At 37.0% G+C, this 18,266-nt stretch overlaps 1 protein-coding gene across 1 annotated transcript; it reads right to left on the bottom strand.

Annotated features, from left to right (window-relative positions):
• Positions 1–3,169: 3,169 nt before the first annotated feature.
• piwil1 (piwi-like RNA-mediated gene silencing 1) lies at positions 3,170–18,188 on the bottom strand. The gene is made up of 21 exons (XM_053504000.1): positions 18,138–18,188; positions 17,410–17,512; positions 11,847–11,955; positions 11,575–11,703; positions 10,534–10,748; positions 10,037–10,158; positions 9,878–9,958; positions 9,526–9,723; positions 7,902–8,010; positions 7,682–7,808; positions 7,494–7,611; positions 7,174–7,288; positions 6,900–7,087; positions 6,621–6,693; positions 5,724–5,924; positions 5,456–5,559; positions 4,803–4,873; positions 4,449–4,602; positions 4,246–4,371; positions 3,791–3,938; positions 3,170–3,590 (listed from the first exon to the last, which is right to left on the bottom strand). Exons 2-21 carry the CDS (start codon positions 17,476–17,478, stop codon positions 3,474–3,476), a joined length of 2,574 nt encoding a protein of 857 aa, XP_053359975.1. The 5' UTR covers positions 17,479–17,512; positions 18,138–18,188; the 3' UTR covers positions 3,170–3,473.
• Between the last annotated feature and the right edge of the window lie 78 nt (positions 18,189–18,266).

Genomic DNA, 18,266 nt, shown 5'->3' with positions numbered 1-18,266 from the left:
CATAAAAAAAATAAAATAAAACTTAAACACAACTGTAACAATGTCAATTGTTAAAAGCGCTATACAAATAAAATTGAATGTTTCTGTTTTTAAATGAAAAATAAACAACTATAAATATAGTTTTTGGTGCAAAAACACAAACATAAAGCAATCCATTTTTGCTTTTAACATTTATTACTGCTCCAGACATATTTTAACAGACAAGTTTATTTCTTTCAGGGATTTTATTTCAGTTCATTAACAATTCATTTGGTTCTACTTTGCTCTGATCTATTTTTTTTTATATGAAATGCGAAATAAAAGTATTTCAACTGTCCAACATTTTGCTAATCAATACATTTAAACCTAATAAACTTAGACTTTTATGGAAAATAAACAAATATGGGTAAAATAAACAATATTTATATTAGATCATTAATAATTAATTTGGTTCCACTTTGCTTTGATTTTTCTTGTTCAATTTTGAAACTGTTGTTTATAGACCAAACAAAAGTATCCCAGTAGTCAATCGTGTCATTAATCAATTCATATAAATGTAATTAAACTCGACTAATGTTAAGTATACATTAATATGGGTCATAAATGCATTTTAATGCATTTCACTACATTTCGTACTGTGTATGTTTGTGTATGTGACAAATAAAATTTGAATTTGAATTTGATTTAAATGTAATGGGTTTACATAGGTTGATTAAGAATTAATTCTGAGTTTAAATAATTAGCTGCTAAACTGATTGTTTGGAGGAGGAAAAACAAAAATTCCATTAGTAATTATCAATAATGAAGAAAACAAAACCCAATGAATTTTTCTTGTCCAGCCTTGCTTAACCGAGTTAAAGCATCCATACCAATTTGATGTCTTATACCACTAAGTACTAAGCTAAAACCACGTTTAGATATTGCAAGGTGCCTGTTTCCCTTTAGAACTTTCCTAATTTAGAACTAATTTTTATGTAAGATTTTTTTTTTTTTACTCTAAAAGGTGTTATACTAGTCTTACTTGATATTAGTGCTGCATTCGACACTATAGGTCATAATATTCTCATAGATCGCTTACAAAATCACATAGGTACTGTATTCAGGGACAGACATTAAAATGGTTTAGATCATACCTGTCTGATCCATACCATTTTGTAGATCTAAATGGAGTACCATCTGGTGTAATGCCAGTGAAATATGGGATCCCACAAGAGTCAGTTTTGGGACCTCTGCTGTTATACAGTATACTGTACATGCTTCCCCTTGGGTAACATCATTAGAAGACACAGGATTAGTTTACATTGTTATGCTGATGATACCCAATTATATATCTCAACAAAACCAGACGAAATACCCAAATTGTCTTGATTAACTAAGTGTGTCCAGAATATAAAATATTGGATGACCAATAACTTTATTTTACTAAATTCAGATAAGACAGAGATATTACTCATTGGCGCAAAAACCATCACACAACAGCTTTCACAATTCAGCCTGCGTTTAGAAGGATGTACTGTTACTACCAGCTCAACAGTAAAAGACCTGGGCGTAATATTAGAAAGTAATATGCCCAAATCATATTTCCAATACCACAAAAACAGCCTTTTTCCATCTTAGAAATGTTGCCTAGCTTAGGAGCATCTTATCCGTATCTGATGCAGAAAAGCTAGTTCATGCATTCATGACCTCCAGACTGGACAATTGTAATGCATTACTAGGTGGTTGTCCCTCATCCTCACTAGTGATCTCACTAGTTTCAGAAAATATGAGCATATAACCCCAATATTATAATCCCTGCACTAGCTACCTGTTTAGTTTAGAATTAATTACAAAATAGTATTACTTACATACAAGGCTTTATATGGTTTAGCTCCCACATACCTAACCAGTCTTCTGATACGCTACAATCCACCACATTCCTTAAGATCACATAACTCAGGACTTCTGGTAGTTCCCAGAATTTCAAAATCTACAAAAGGGGGGGTAGGGCTTTTTCATATTTAGCTCCAAAGCTTTGAAATATCCTTACAGTGTTCGGGGCTCAGACACAATTTTCCAGTCTAAAAGAAGACTTAAGACACATCTCTTTCCATAACTTCATACTCCAGTACATCTATCCTGAATGGCAACTACGCTCATTCTCTCCATGTTTTGTATTTTTCTACCCATCCTGACACATCTAAGATTGTGCCAGCTTCAGTGTACAAAGGCCAACCCTGCAAGGTTCCTGAGGCATCCAGAGAAGGACCAGCTCCAGCTGGTTTCTGCTTTATGATTTTTGGAGCTACACATGCTGCTTCTGTTCTTCCAGAGCCCATTTGCCTTCTGCACCTGCTGACTCATCCCTGTGCTGAACTGGACTTCATGTTAAAGAACTTCTGCTATATTGAACTTTCAGCTGCATAACACATTATGTTATATAATTTCTATTTGTTATTACCCAAACGAGGATGGGTTCCCCAATTGAGTCTGGTTCCTCTCAAAAGTTTCTTTCTATTGCCATCTCAGGAAGGTTTTCCTCATCACTGTCACCCTTGGCTTGCTCATCAGACATTTCATTCATTGATCTCATTATCTAGACACATTTTTCTCACACACACACCCAGAAAAAATTTCCTTTTAAATTTTTTTTTAATTGTTGTGAAGCTGCTTTGAGACAATAACCATTGTTAAAAGCGCTATATAAATAAAACTGAATTGAATTATATCTCCACATCAGCACTTTAAAGACGCACATCATTAAAAGTACAAAATAGTGTAGCACCTCGGTTACAAAAGGATATTACCGTTGATTGTACACAGTATAGTTATTTCTATGGTGTTAACTATGCATTAACAATTTGTAATAATGTCATGAGTACCCCTCTTGATTACTTAGACAAACCTAGTTTATTAGATAATCAAACTTTAAGATGTCATCTTTAGGAGTTGTAAAGAGATCTTAATTTGACCAAGAGCTAAAGACCACGGACAAATAATATTTTATTATAGCAGCTTGTTTTCACTGATGACACCGACTGTTGTGAAATAATGCCTCCTACTGGAAATACAAAAAAAGAAAAATCTCCCTGGACACCAGACCCTTTACTTCAGCTGTTTTTATTAAAGAACAAATGAGACCATTTAACCATTAACAGCAAGGTGGATCTTTTAACAAAAAAAAAAACGTTGGCCTTACAAACTTTTAATGATCAAAAACAAAGATTACAGCACATTAAAGAACAATTTTTTTTTTAAAGAACTTTACTCATACAAAATTGCTACTTAAACAAGTTACTGAAACTTACAACCCAAGCTAAAAGTAATTAACAGTGTGACAAATTACAACAGTTAACCTAAATTTAACAACAAAAGTTAGATTTTTCTTGGGAAAAAAAAAAGTTTTTTTTCTCTCAACTTAACACATTTCTAAAGAAAAAAAAAAGAAAAAAAGAAAGAAAATCATCATATTGATGGGATGAACATTCAAAAAAAAAAAAAAAGCTGTGGTACTTTTATAAATAAAACAGGAAGTCATCCAGATTGATGTTGGGCTCCCTGTGTATGCTTTGCCCAACAAGGAAGGCCAGTTTGTGGGCATACTGGCATGGTGCAGGAACTCGAACAACTCCCTTAATGAAGAGGAGGGGGAATAAAAAGCTCCATGTGAGATAGGGTATCTAAAAAATTAACCAGATATTTCCAAAAAATATAAATAACATTTATTTGAATAGTAAGCGCCCCATAACTCAAACCAGAAATACCCTCTAGCTTGGTCATGGCTAATCGTTAACCCTGCTTCACACCGTTTAAAAAAAGACTTGTCTTTTACCTGCCAGTTGTAATACATGTGGCAAAGTTTATAGGTGAGTCTTTGCATGTGGTCTGGTCTGAGGCCACTGCTGTCGTACACCACGTTGTAGTGAGTGGGGGCCACGGTGCCGAAACGTACTGCCTGACTCACAATGAAGAAGTCATACCTGAAAAATCGGGGCATCAACATTTAAACAGAAAATGCAGTCTGGATCTGGGATCACTCTAAAGAAAGACTGATTAACTATAGCCCGTCCTTTCAGAAGCGGGTAAAAAGGGGTAAATTGCAAAAATTAACTTTTCTACATACACTCTGCCTTCTGTGTTACAGACTAGTTACAAGAATACAAGGCTTTATCTATGATTGGTTAGGTTACCACAGCTGTGACATAGAAGCAAATCCTAGACTGTGAAGGCAGGGCTTAAAGACTTTATTAGCCTGATTTCTGTGAAAGGGATTTATGACCAACGTACCACTCAGGTCGTGTGACTTCAGTGTCGACGACTGTCCCAGGGGGAGGGTTTCCCAGTCTGGCATCTAGTAAAGCGAAGAATCTAGATGAAATGCGTTTCTTTACCACCACCACGGACAGTTTGGGCCTGTACACAGAAATAGTGATGGCTAAGAAAACGCCCAGGTGCGTCAGTCTGCGTTATTGAGATGTGTGAAGTCTCACGCATAATCTTCGCCCATGGCCTTGATGGACTGCATGATCTGAGGCACTTCGTAGCTGACTACAGTCTCCAGCATGCCATCACCCACGCCGTCTCGGTACACGATGATGCGAGACGGCAAACAATTGTTGTATTTAAAGTACGCCTTCAGTGCAGCTGAGGAAAAAAAAAAAAACAACAACCACAACTTATATTTATATAGCACTTTTAAAAGTGTCATTGTGGCAAAGCAGTCAAGTTTTCATACTACACTGACAGTATTTAATCTATACAAGTCCTGAGCATAAAGCTGTATTGCAAGAAGAATGCGATGTGATAAAATGACTTTTGAGGTTACAACAGAGTGCATGACCGACTCTGCAGAGCCACTTTGAGTCCTTCGATTATCTCTTGACCACGACTTTGCAGGACACACTTTGAAAACCACCTGAAAGACAGACAGTATGGTGTCAACATTTTACAGCAGCAAAACAAATGTCCAGACACTGAGTAAGGTAAAAAGGTTAAGATGGAAGCAACCTTCAGAAGATTAAAAAAAAAAAAAAAAAAAAAAAAAAATGGAACCCAGTTCCATGTTTGTTAAGAGGTAAAAAAACTTGAGGTAAGTGCAGTTAAATGTCTCTGAAACTTTCCATCATTGAGCTTAAATATAGTTCATAATAAAACAATAAAATAGCCTTTAGGTTGTAACATGAAGGATTAAAAAGAAAGAAAAAACATCAGGAGTGCGATCACAGAAAGAATTTTACATCTCACCAAGTGATGAGATGTGGTAAAACACAAAGGACACAATCTGCATATAATTGGACACTGCATTTGTTATGCAAAGATATGCCTTTTTGCCATTTATAATTCTAATTAATGTTACCTAATTTTTCCTCTTTAAGTTATAAATATGCCACAAACAGCTATGTTCTTAGGAAAGTTGCAAACTTGGTCTAAAAGTCCAGTTAAGCACAACCTTCTTAACATTGTTGACAGTGTCCACAAAATCCGTGTTTTTAATTACCTGGACATGCCATGGTTAAGACTGGCAACCAGAGCACCGATGGATCTCTTCCCTGCAGCAGTGTCGTGGTAACAGTCGATACCCACAATCATGAGGTGCTTTAACTAGAATAGCAAAAAAAGGCAATATGTTTTATATCATCATCAGAATTAGGAGATAACACTATCAATTACAAAAATACATATTTTGGTTAGAATATAGTTGCAATGACATTGTCAGACAGAAACTACCCATTTTCTTCAGTAAAATTTCAGTAAAAGGACAGTACCGGAATCTCGACACTCCATAGCTCTCCTCCCATTTTGCAGTTGATCTGCAGAGCGATCTTTGTGGCAATGGTCATGAGGGCTTGAGGTTTGCTGATGGTGCGCGCAACCACACACTGGCTTGGAGTGGGACAGTCCACACACAGAAACTTCTTCACACAATCATATTTATCCTTTCGATTGGTGGGGAGGATCACAACGACCTTACACACACAAACCATACATCATATTTGCAATACGAGCGCTTTAAAGCATCACTATTTGTGACGTGTAATTCTAAGCAGTGTGTAGGATAAGGCTATTAATATTACTACTAACCCATCAGGAAATACTGCCATGAAAAGCAAATAGGAATCATAGAACTACATTGTTTTTACCACATAAATCACTAAAGATGAAACCGCTTTAACAAAGAAACCACTTCCACTAATAAACAGTAAAATAAGCAACATTTCCAATAAATTTTTCAAATCAGGGGATATGGGTTAGGGAACAAGACTACAAAATATAATTGTAATAAATTGAATTCTATTTATTGCTCATCACGCTTAAGCCATGGTCTTATGTTTCAAAAAGATGTTTCAGACATTCAATATACAACCATTAAATACAGTGCAATATTTAGTATGATTTTTCTTCTTTTGTTGATTTTTTTATATGGAAACAGCCTTACTGTTAACCATAATTACCCCATTATTCGCATGCCAAACCATGAGAAGGGAATTCCTTCTCACACATCAACCCTACAGCTTTTCCTTCCCTTACACCCTCTCCACACCTTTTACACCTATACCTAATTTACCAATAATGGCATGATACCAGTTTTTATCTTTTCTATACTCGCACTGAAGAAATATAAACCTAACCTAATCCGAGTCTATCCAATGTGACGGACTCACCATCTGAACTTGTTGCCCCACATTCTGTTGCAGGGCTCTCAGCAGCGCCTCCTGCCGATCCTCATACTCAATCCTGTTTAGGGAAAAGTAGAAAAAGTGAGACACCATGTAGTCTAGCAGATGTAGGACATGATAGTTGCATAACATTTCTTTAGTTAAAGAAACCGCACTATACGCAATAACCACTGCCATTTGAATGGAAAAAAAAAGCTGTTGTCTCTACATTTTACATTTCTCTAGGAGTTCCTTTTTAAACACCAGATAAGAGAGTTGGCTCACATTCCCGGCCTCTGTATTCGGATGCCCAAGGGCTTCGAAACTTTCTTGAGGGTGTCCAGCAGGGCGTAAGTGACGTCAGCATTACGACGTGTAAAGAACATCAGCCAGTTGTCGAGAGGCAGGCTGCTCATCAGAGGAAGACCTCGCATCTCTTTAGACCAATCCGCAGCCCATGGGCTGTACTCGTACTGCGTCCAGACAAGCAAACACACACAAAACTCAGTGAGTCACATATGACAGTTCTGTTTATGATGTATTACGTGATTCCTCTTACTGCTCTTGCTCCCTGCAGGATCCTCTCAGAAGGAAGAACTCTTCCAGTCAAATTCAGCAGCTTGTTCTCAAACCTTAGACCCCATGGACTGAGAGCAGCTTGAGCACTGGCATTCCTGGAAAAGATTTTAAAAGACTTGGTGTAAACGCCTTGGCTCAACTACAGTATGTCAGTAGACCAGGTTCAGGTGGCTGTCATTTGGGGCCATTTCATATTATGAAGATTCGAGATTTATATTTTTTTTCCTGTAAAGCTACCACTCCTCTCAAGATCCATAATCAAAAGCACAATACAAATAAAAAAATTATTTGATTAATTACGTGCTCATGTTGTTGATGAATCTGTTCAGACGGTTCTCCCTCTGATCTGGGCTCAGTTTGGTGTAAGAGGACAGATCCCTCATGATGTTAAAGTCGCTGCGCATCTTATCAGTCAGACCTGCGCAAGTTACAAAAAATAAGCACAATAACTGGCTGTCAACAGTGTTTCTCCCATGCTTCATACTGACCTGTGAGGTAGCAGAACTCTGGGATGAGCAAGGCAGGTCCTGGTGGAGGAGCTCCTGAAGGTCCCAGCCTCTTAAGGTGACTGACCAGCAAAACCTGGTTCCTATCAGTGATCTCCAGACCGTATTGCTAAAATCAGAATAAATGAGGACAGCAACAAACAGTGAAATGAGCCTCACCTATAAATGCAGGAACCTCAAGTATCATCTATAACCCGCCTACCTTCTTGAAGTAGTCATTGAAACTTATATCAGTGTCTCCTCTCTTAAAGGTGTTGTTGGGTGTATGATCCCAAGCAATGTCATCAACTCTGTACGTCTTGTTATTATACCTGCGTTTAGTAAAATGATTCCAAGTCAGCACATAAAAAAAAACTCAAGTACTCTCATACATATGTACACAATGTGTGTGTACATACATATATACACATACAAGCAGACAGTTTGCGTCCAAATATACAGTACCAGAAAAAAAATCTGAAAAGATAAACAATATCACCTGAACATCTGAGTTTATTTCACCTGAAAGAAACCATCATACACACTATTACCATGTTGATTTACCATGGTATGAGTAATGTAAGTGTTCGAAGCGTGTGCACTGCCTCGCTTTAGACAGTGTTCATATAATTGACCGAGATTCTCAACTCAGATTCCCGAAACAAAAGATCAGGGGAATGGGACGGGTATGGAAAGGAACGTGTTCCGGCACCTTTTTTAAACTCGGTCCCCAATCACAACCACTTCCGTATGAGCAGAAATACTCAACCATGAATACTTTTTCCTCTGTCGGGAGACCCCACTTCCAATAACAAATGCACAACCACAACTTCCTTTTTACTCCCAGAAACATGTGTCTGAAGCTATGGTGTGTTGACAAATGCAGCGCATCCAAAATGCAAGAGTTTCAGTACTGTACATTTTGCCACATACCGTATGCACACATACGCATATCTAAAAAAGGGCCATAATAATCTACATAGTTGAATTTGTATTGCATATTCAGTTTAGCTGAGACGTTGGTCAAATTTAAACGATTTCCAACCGTGGTGCATTTTGTCAGACAAACTGGAAAAACTGGAGGTCTGCATGTTCAAGTCCTGTTAGCACCAAACTAGCCAGAGATCTCGGGTGAGTAAGGCAATTTTAAAAAAATAGTTTTACAGTTGATACAAATTTGTTTGTACAGTTAAACTTTGAACTGTGAGCATAATTTGTTCCGGTGGCATATGAGTGTTTTCGTACACAAGCATATCAAAGCAAATTTCCCCATAAGAAATTAAGGAAACTCCAATTATTCATTCCACAGTCCAAAAATATTCATATAGAAATAATTAGTACAATATAAAGTAAAAATAAAAGAAATTACTCTTCACTTTACCTTTGAAAAGAATCCTGACAGAGCAGTGTTTTCGTTCTCTGAGCACATTTGTGCACGTGCGTGATGCTGAAGTAAGACAAAAGGAAAACGACCCCTTCCTCCTCTCAAATAGAGGATGGAGGAAGCTACTGTGTAGGATGATTTACATACAAGCGTGCGCGCATTAACACACTAATGGAAACACTCCTCTGTCAGGAAACAATTTTACAAGGTATAATTGAATAAAAGGTACAAGGTACTTTACAAGGTATAATTTAAATGGTATAATTTCAGGTACATTATCCAATTTTGTATTGTAATTAAATATGATTTGAAAACTGGTGGAAGACAATGTTTGTGTGTGCTAGCTAACCACACACAAAAAATGCACAGTTTATTTAACCACTGTTACATAACTCCTAGTACTAACTTATCTATGTTTAATAAACAGCACAGACATTGTGTACGTGTTTGTATGGGCCATTACTTGGTGAGAACAACAAGTCCAACCAGCTCCTTGGTGCAGATTTCAACAAAGCGCTGGTCTCCACACTGCTGTCTTAGACTGCCCATGAAGTCGAGAACAGTCTCGCTGCGCAACACCTTATGGCTCACATCAAGACACAGCATGATGCTGGACTCGTACTGCAGGATGTTGGTCACAAAGCCAGGCCAGATTGTCAGCCTGCAATAAAAACACGATAGAGATCAAATGCTTTATAAGCTTAAATTCAAACATCAGTTTTACTCTAGTGTTATCTTAAGTCCTTACTCCTCTGTTATGGTATTCATCGCCTAGTGTTATAAATGTGCAGGATGAAACAATAAGAAGCAAGTACCTGTGCTTAGGAATGTTCATTGGGTCCTCTGGGTTGTAGTAATGACGTCCGATCTGTTGCAGGTTTAGAATCTTCAAAACCCTATATATAAAAAAGAAAAGATTTTTTTTTTTAAATGACGCAAAACAAGACTAACACCTAAAAGAAATTACTTCTTACCTTCTGAAGATAATGTTGTAGAACTGCAGGCACACAGGAGAGGATGGAGGCAGCTCATTGGTCAATGTGATAGTGATCTGGACTTTCTCTTCAAACTTACTCTGAGTCCACAGCACCGTCTCCTACAGGAACACTACAGCTGTTAGCTACCATACACATGACGTATATCTAATTTAACAAAGCAACATAAGGTCTCAAAATAATACATCATGTTATATATTTGTGATGACCAGGTACCACAAATGGCAGATACCAATTTGACCATAAATGTATTCATAAAGGAAGGCCAAGAGTTTGTGCCAAAATACATTAAATATTTAAAGCTACACTCATTATACTTTACTGTTAATAGAACTAAACCAAGTTAGTTCTTATGTATGCATGTATCCATTATGGCAACACTATTACGTGTGCTTGCCCTCTAACCAGCACTAGTTTGTGGTTTACATCTTTTAAAAAAATAACAATGCAACTACTGACAAAATACAATCATTTACAGTGTTCTGAAGTCGGTGAGGCAAGAAGAGGATGGTTCCATCAAAGGTCCTCGCTTTGCCGAGTAGTTCCTCGTGATTATAGAGCAGAGCAGAGCGCATGCGCCGGGACTCCATGGGTGGTTTAAAGTCAACATGGTATTGATACAGAACCCACTGGGGCCGAGACAGCAGGCGCGTATAGTTCGCCCTGAGCTCAATCTTTGAGCCAGACACCCCTGAAGAAAAAATTAACAGTCCATTACATAGCAACAATTTTTTTTTTGAGGCGAAGTCTGCAATTGCAAATACATCACCTAGAAAACACTTTTTTAGTCTTAGAACATGAAGTAATTTGTGTCTCAAAAAACTAGGGCACACACATAAGACCGTTTCACCGTCAACGACTACAAATTTATACCTAAAAAAAACAAAAACAAACAAACAAAAAAAGACAAATAATAAATTAAAAAATTAGGCATCAATCTCTGTTTGGATTTTCGAGTAAGTCAAATAGGACTAAAGTTATGTTCCAAATGCACAAGTTTTACAACTAACAGAATAAGGTGATGTCACACAAAAAAATTATAATAATAAAAAATTATATACAGTATATATAAACACAAAAAAAATTTAACTCACAAAAATACAGATTAGTTTAGTCATAAAATCAACTGAAAACACGGCCCTATGGTATTTCTTTGCCTACGTTAAGCAGAAAGTGGTGTGTAAATTAGAGAAGGTGTTGCACCGAGGTGTAGCAAACTCCCTGTGTGAAAACTCAGTAGAGAAATAGAAAAAAAAATATCTACTGGATTTAAAAACTTGACAGTTTTTGCCTTTAGGTTTATAGAGTTGGTTAAAATTAAATAAAAAGCATTTCATTACATTGGCTAGGTTGTGCTGGAAAAAAAAAGACGACAAGACATCACATTGCACAATTTCTAAACCTTGACAATCATTAAAACACACTAATGCAAAAAAATAAATAAATAAAGTAATAAAAATACTCTTAGCTGTAAGGGATTAAATTTTTTTTAAACATCCTGCTGCATCAAAACTAACCCTCCTTGGAATCCTTGACATGTTCCATCTTCTGCCGAGTGTTGACTCCAGAGTCATGGAAATCCCGCCTGCGTCCTCCTCTCTCTCCGAGCTTGACTTGCTGAAAACCAAGGGAAATCTGAAGCACATCTAAAGAAAAAAAGGAAATAGATTACTTATACATCTCAAATGATTATTAGATTTATAAGATTATAAATAAGCACATCAGTCAAAAATCATAAATGCTATGTAGATGCCACTTCTGCCAGGAGACAGCAAGAATTTAATGCTACCTTCAGGTGTCCATGATGGGGCCGTTTTCTGTCTTCCCCTTCCAACGACTTGTGCCTCAGAAGGTGGTGGAAACACAGGCTGGGCTGCCTCCTGAGGCGGAGGTTGTTGCTAAATGTAATTAAATAAAGGAGAAAGAGAGCATGCTAAATTGTCCATGTTCATTCTATATTCAACAACCATCATCACCTACCCATGTCTTCACTAATCAGATGAGAGCACATTTACTCCATTTACTGTTTACTCCAAGCATATTTCAATTCATATTACAACTCATATACAACAGAAGCCAAAAGGTGATAGGAAGCTATAAATAACCATTTTTAAAAGTATTCCTATTTTACTGTCCATCAGATATCAGACCATCATAAGTATGCTTAACATAATTTCTATATCCTAAGATCACCACAAAAAACCCTGCTTACATTTTCACCAATCCTGACTGATGGAAGAAAATGGGCTGCAGTGACAGAATTATTTTTTATTTTTTTTATTACTGAGCAAAGTGGACATAAGGAATAGACGTCATGTGTGTTTGTCCTCCATTACTCTCACATGGGACCGTCTCATCACAGATAAACAAGCTTAGGGATCACAAGCTTATGTACTACAGTTAAAACCTTGGATTGTGAGCATAATTAGTTCTGGAAGTGTGCTTGTACATCAAAACAAATTTCCCTATAAGAAAAAATGAAAACTCAGATAATTCATTCCACAACACAAAAATATTCATATAAAAATGATTAATACAAAATAAAACAAATTAACCTGCACTTACCTATTTTGTGATTTGTTTAAAAAATTGTGACTGATGTAAGACGAGAGAGGAAAAAAGGGTTTACTGTGTAGGACGACTTACACAGTAAGTCTCACTCACTCACTAACTGAATAACTGCAATGTTCTATTTCTGTGACTTTAACAAGTAGCCCCTCTATTGACACTTCCTTTCGAGGATTTTAGGAAAATGTGACATTGCGTTGTTGTTAAACAGAATAATCTCCCGCATTGCTACAGCCTTTTTAACCTTATCTTCACCGGGGTTGTTGTTGCAGAACGGGTACTAAAGAACAGTCACTACACAATAATAATAATAATACAATTAGAAGAAGAAGAAAAAGAATATTCAATTATTTGTCACATGTACTTTACAGCACAGTGAAATTTCTTCTTCGCATATCCCAATTAGGAAACTGGGGTCAGAGAGCAGGTTCAGCCAGTTTACAGCACCCCTGGAGCAGATAGGGTTAAGGGCCTTGCTCAAGGGCTCAACAGTAGAAACTTGGCGATGCTGGGGCTCGAACCCCCGACCTTCCGATCAATAACCCACAGCCTTAACCGACTGAGCCACCACTGCCCCATATTTTTAAGGGTAATTTTAAATAATAAAAAAAAAGATTTACTCGCACATGTTATAGTAAACAGCCTATATGAGCGATGCATGTGTACTGAGACTGAGCATGGGAGACGATTACTCAATCCTGCAGCCCAAATGAGAGAAGAACCATTGGTTCAGTTGTGATCACGAGACACTCAGAAAACAAAGCGTGTGCATACTACGTGTATTTCAATACCTTGATCATTTATAAAGTTAATAATTTGCTCATCTTGCAAAACACTCGCAGACCAAGTTACTCTCAATCTAAGGTTTTACTGTATTTTTAAGCACTTTGTTAATCTTTAAGAGCACACAAGGGCCGGTCCATGGAAAATTGTCATGCATAAAACTAGACCGTGAAAAATGGTTGGAGACCACTGTTATATAATATATAGTCCTGATCAAAAGATTAAGACCACTTGAAAAAGGGCAACAAATCATATTTTGCATGGTTGGCTCTTAAAATTCCAAGTAGAGCTTAAACATGCAACAAGAAGAAATGGGAGTAAGATTTTTTTTTTTTGAGCATGCAAATAATTGAAAATAACTTTTAAACTGAAACAGGCTGTTTTACAGCTGATAAAAATTTTAGGACCACATGTCTTTAAAAGGCCAAATCTGAGCAAAGATGTGGATTCTTCGTTATTTTCTGTCAGGTAGTCACACGTTCTGATGGTAAAGGCAAAAAAACTCTCCCTTTTTGAACGTGGTCAGGTTGTTAACCTGCATAAGCAGGGTCCCTCACAGCGCGCCACCGCTGCTGAGGTGGGACGCAGTAAGACAGTTATTTGGAATTTCTTAAATGATCCTGAGGGTTATGGAACAAAACGTCAAGCCGGAGCATCAAATTGGCTGTCCGTCAAGACACTGGACAATCCTCAACCCAAATTAAGGCCGTTACTGGGGATGACTGCAACCTCATAACCATCAGATGGCATCTGAGACTGAAGAGCTTCAAAAACATAAAAATGTCTTCAAAGACCTCGTCTCCTTAAATGCCACAGAACTGCTCGTATGGACTTTGCACGAGAGCACCAAACATGAGACATTCAAAGGTGAAAGAAAGTTTTATTCTCTGATGAGAGAAAAATTGTAACCTTGATGGTCCTGATGGTTTCCAACGTTACTGGCATGACAAGCAGATCCCACCTGAGATGCTTTCTACGCACCACAGTGGAGGGGCGCCATAATGGTCTGGGGTGCTTTCTCCTTTAGTGGAACAATGGGCCCTCGTCTGTGTGGTAACAACTGGGTTTTTCAACAGGACAACGCGACAGTACACAATGCCCGCAGGACAAGGGACTTCTTCCAGGAGAATAACATCACTCTTTTGGCCCATCCTTCGTGTTCCCCTAATCTAAATCCAATTAAAAACCTTCAAGGATGGATGGCAAGGGAAGTTTACAAAAATGGACAACAGTTCCAGACAGTAGATGCCCTTCGTGCGGCCATCTTCACCACTTGAAGAAATGTTCCCACTCACCTCATGAGGGGTTACGTGTTTTTTTGGCGGTGTGGTCCTAAACTTTTGATCAGCTGTAAAACAGCCTGTTTCAGTTTAATTGTTGTTTTCATTAAATTGCATGCTCAAAAAATTTCTTCTTGTTGCATGTTGAAGCTCTACCTGGAACCTTGTTAAGATTCAACCATGCAAAATATGATTTTTCGCCATTTTTCAAGTGGTCTTAAACTTTTGATCGGGACTGTATAAATGTTTTCCAACAGAGTACCCTGAGGTTGCTTAAGTTTGACAGCCGCAAAAGCACATGCTAACGCTTCTGTACCTGTTTATTTTGCTACCATGAGAGTGGTGTTCTAAGAGCCAGTAAATGCAACAAATGGCAGCTGCCATTAAAAAAAAAAATAGCATACCAACAGTCGCATACACTTTACAGAGAAACACCATCTGGAACCCTGGAAAATTAAACCCTTAAAACTTAAGTGGCACAGATCTGTGCCAGCAACCGTCAAAGACTAATTTATTTATATGCATTTTTATTTAAATAAAAATCTGCTTATAAAGAAGCGCTGATAGTGTGTGTCAAAGGGGTACTGGACATTTGGGTTTTCTGTCATCAAGTAGAACCAGTTCTTTTAGATCTTACAATATGCACATATTTTTGGTGACAGAAAACAACCATAACATGTATAAATCCTGTGCTCAGTCATGTTTGTGTAGTGGGTTAAAATGAAAAAAAAAAAAAATCTAGTTCATCGTATTACCTAGGTCATGCTGAAAAAAGATGTCACTCTATATTAAACAATCCTGACCCCTAACTATATCATGTGTATTACGTCAAAATCTGTGCACATGGACTTTATTAAAACTTTGTGACAAGTGCATGCTGCAGTTTCAGCAATTTAGTTTCCAGAGTCTCCGTCAGAGAGACAGTGATTCCGTTAGAAGAGATTTTCTTGTTTAGGAAGTTTACTGACAGCAGTGTTTCCGTTAATGTGTAAACGTCGTCGTACACAGTAGCCCTTCATATTATTTCAGCTTCACACGCAAACACACCAACAGAAACACTTTTCTGTGGGGATTCTTTACAAAGGTAAAGTGCAGGTTAATTTGTTTTATTTATACTTTACATTTTGTATTAATTATTTTCATGATTAATTTTTGGGCTGTGAAACTCTGATTTTCCATTATCTCTTGTGGGGAAATTCACTCTGATTTACGAGTTGATATACCAGCATGCTTCCAGAATGAATTATGTTCACACTTTAAATACAGTATGTATATATACATATATACACACACAATATTCACAGACTTAGGCACTTGGTGGACACACAGAGCAATTTATAAAGGTTTCCATATTTATTAAGACAATGCAAAAAATGCCCTAGTTTTTAAAGGCTATGTCATCTGACAAACAGTTCCATCTTTGTACACAGTGTTCTTAATGTTTTCATTTTGTCTTACTATTCACATAGATAGATGTACAGAAAAGTTGGTAGGTTATATCTCTGAAATGTGAAATTAACAAATATCAAACTAATAAAAATAGTCCTTAAAATATTTGTTTTGGGCAGTAAACCACTTTTCTTCCAGCTGGAACATATTTGCATATAGGTTTCAGACCTCTGGGAAACTAAGTAACATTCTCTAAAAAAATCCAACAAATGGGTGAGTTTATTATGGCACAATATTGCATTTTAGCAACACCATCCAGAAAAAATAAAATACATATAAAAAAACTTTATATCTTGCTGTTCAATTATGCCAATTCAGCCACAAATCTCTACCTTAAGATGTATGCGGCTTATTTACCCCCCCATCATGACATGTTTGAATTTACCCGCATAAAATTATTTACGAGACTGTAAGTAGCGAAACAAATGCAATGCTTCGCAAATAAATGTTACCTTTTTAAAGTGTACTGTGTATTTTACACAAATTTGTGTACGTATGTGGGGACACAGAGTGGGGGACCAAACTTTTTAACTTATGTGCGCATGTAATGTATATACATCTGTGACGCATTCCCACAAGAACTAAAGTAAGGCTGGCAGTAACCCAACGTAGCCAGCTCTTACCTTTCACAATGTTTTAAGGGTATTTTTGATTGGTCAATTCTGCAGTCTCCAGCCAATGAAAATGCTCCGTATTCATTTTTTTGTATACATCATACACTCCTCAAAATACAATTGTGTGGAACTGCTTTTGTTTTCTCTACAACTTACTACCAGTTTTCAACACATGCATGAAAATTAATATGCAAACAATCACTGGTAATTAATACTAATTAAAGTCCAGTTTGGATAATTTCTCAAATCCGGTGTTGATTAATCTTCTGCAACATCAGTTCATTTATTTATTGTGGGACCCACTGTTTAAAAATGTGCATGCATCCCTCTGATCCATAGTTTTGATCATCACTATGACTTGCAAACCTGAAGTAATGATTAGTTTATGAAGTTTGATGTGCAAAGTGTTAGAAACCACTTTATGTCTTTTTCTGAATCTTTTACAGTTAACTTAATTTTCAAACCAACCATATTTCATGGTCAAATAATATAGGGGTCAGTCACTTGAATTCAAGAAAACATGCATAAACATGTCTTTTTCATGTTAACGCAGTACCAGTAACTATTATTCACCTAGAAAAGAAAACACGTGCTAACAATGCATATTTATTAACTTTAATACGTTTCCTTGGTAACAAGGGGACATGTGCATCCTTACCGGGCCTGGGGCTGAAATCTCCTGACCGCGAGCTCGGCCCCGGGCTCTGGCTCTCGCACGTCCGGTCATCTTTCCTTAATTGTCCTTAAATGTTCCACAAAAACTGTAAATGAATACACAAACATATCTACATGAATACAAACACGTGCGGCAACTCGTGCAGTGCGAACACTTAAACGCGTGCACCTAACACCTAACCGCCGCGTGCGCATGGATGATAGTTAGCACCTGTTAGCACTTATTAACATTATGTTAAATAAAACAAACCCGGCTTTTGGCCCAAATATGCACAGACCACAAAAAAAAAAAAAAGTCCCGAATTCTTTTATTTTTACCTTTTTCTTTTCTATTTTTATTCATTAAGCGTCATGTAAAACTTAACCGTTGTGCTAACGAGGAGCTAAAAACGGTTAACTTAAACATCCACGAACATCACCAAAAATTCAATAAATATAAAACTGACTTAATTTGTGGATTGGCCGTATTTAAGACATTTGTAACATCATATTTCGCCGTACAAAACATGTTGACTCAAAGTTTTCTTCGAATATGATCAATTAATCTGGATTATATTTTAATAATAATAATCATTTGTTGATTATTGTATTAATTCTTTAGATTTAAAATGCTTTAAAAAACATAACCTTCTAAAAACGTTAATAATCATATTTTATATAACTTTTGTAAATATAAGTCAGAAATTAAATGTGACTTTTCCCCCTCCTCACCTACACCGCGCACTCCTCACAACGAGCTCAATTAACTGTCGCCGAGTTACCTGCCGCGCCCTGTACTCTTCGCCAACATATATCCATCCGCGCCTAATTTACCTCACTTATTATTTTTTTTAAACAAGA

Source organism: Clarias gariepinus, chromosome 9 (genome assembly GCF_024256425.1).
Source record: "Clarias gariepinus isolate MV-2021 ecotype Netherlands chromosome 9, CGAR_prim_01v2, whole genome shotgun sequence".
NCBI classification, from domain to species: domain Eukaryota; kingdom Metazoa; phylum Chordata; class Actinopteri; order Siluriformes; family Clariidae; genus Clarias; species Clarias gariepinus.
This window is presented reverse-complemented; position numbering and strand designations above follow the sequence as displayed.

Bases quoted from the DNA above. Each gene is read 5' to 3' on its own strand.
- piwil1 (XM_053504000.1), bottom strand. From the start codon at position 17,478: ATGACCGGACGTGCGAGAGCCAGAGCCCGGGGCCGAGCTCGCGGTCAG. The intron at 9,724-9,877 runs GTACTTGCTTCT...TTTTTATTGCAG, and splicing joins ATGAACATTCCTAAGCACAG to GCTGACAATCTGGCCTGGCT. The intron at 7,289-7,493 runs GTAATTAATCAA...AATCTTTTCCAG, and splicing joins TTCATCAACAACATGAGCAC to GAATGCCAGTGCTCAAGCTG.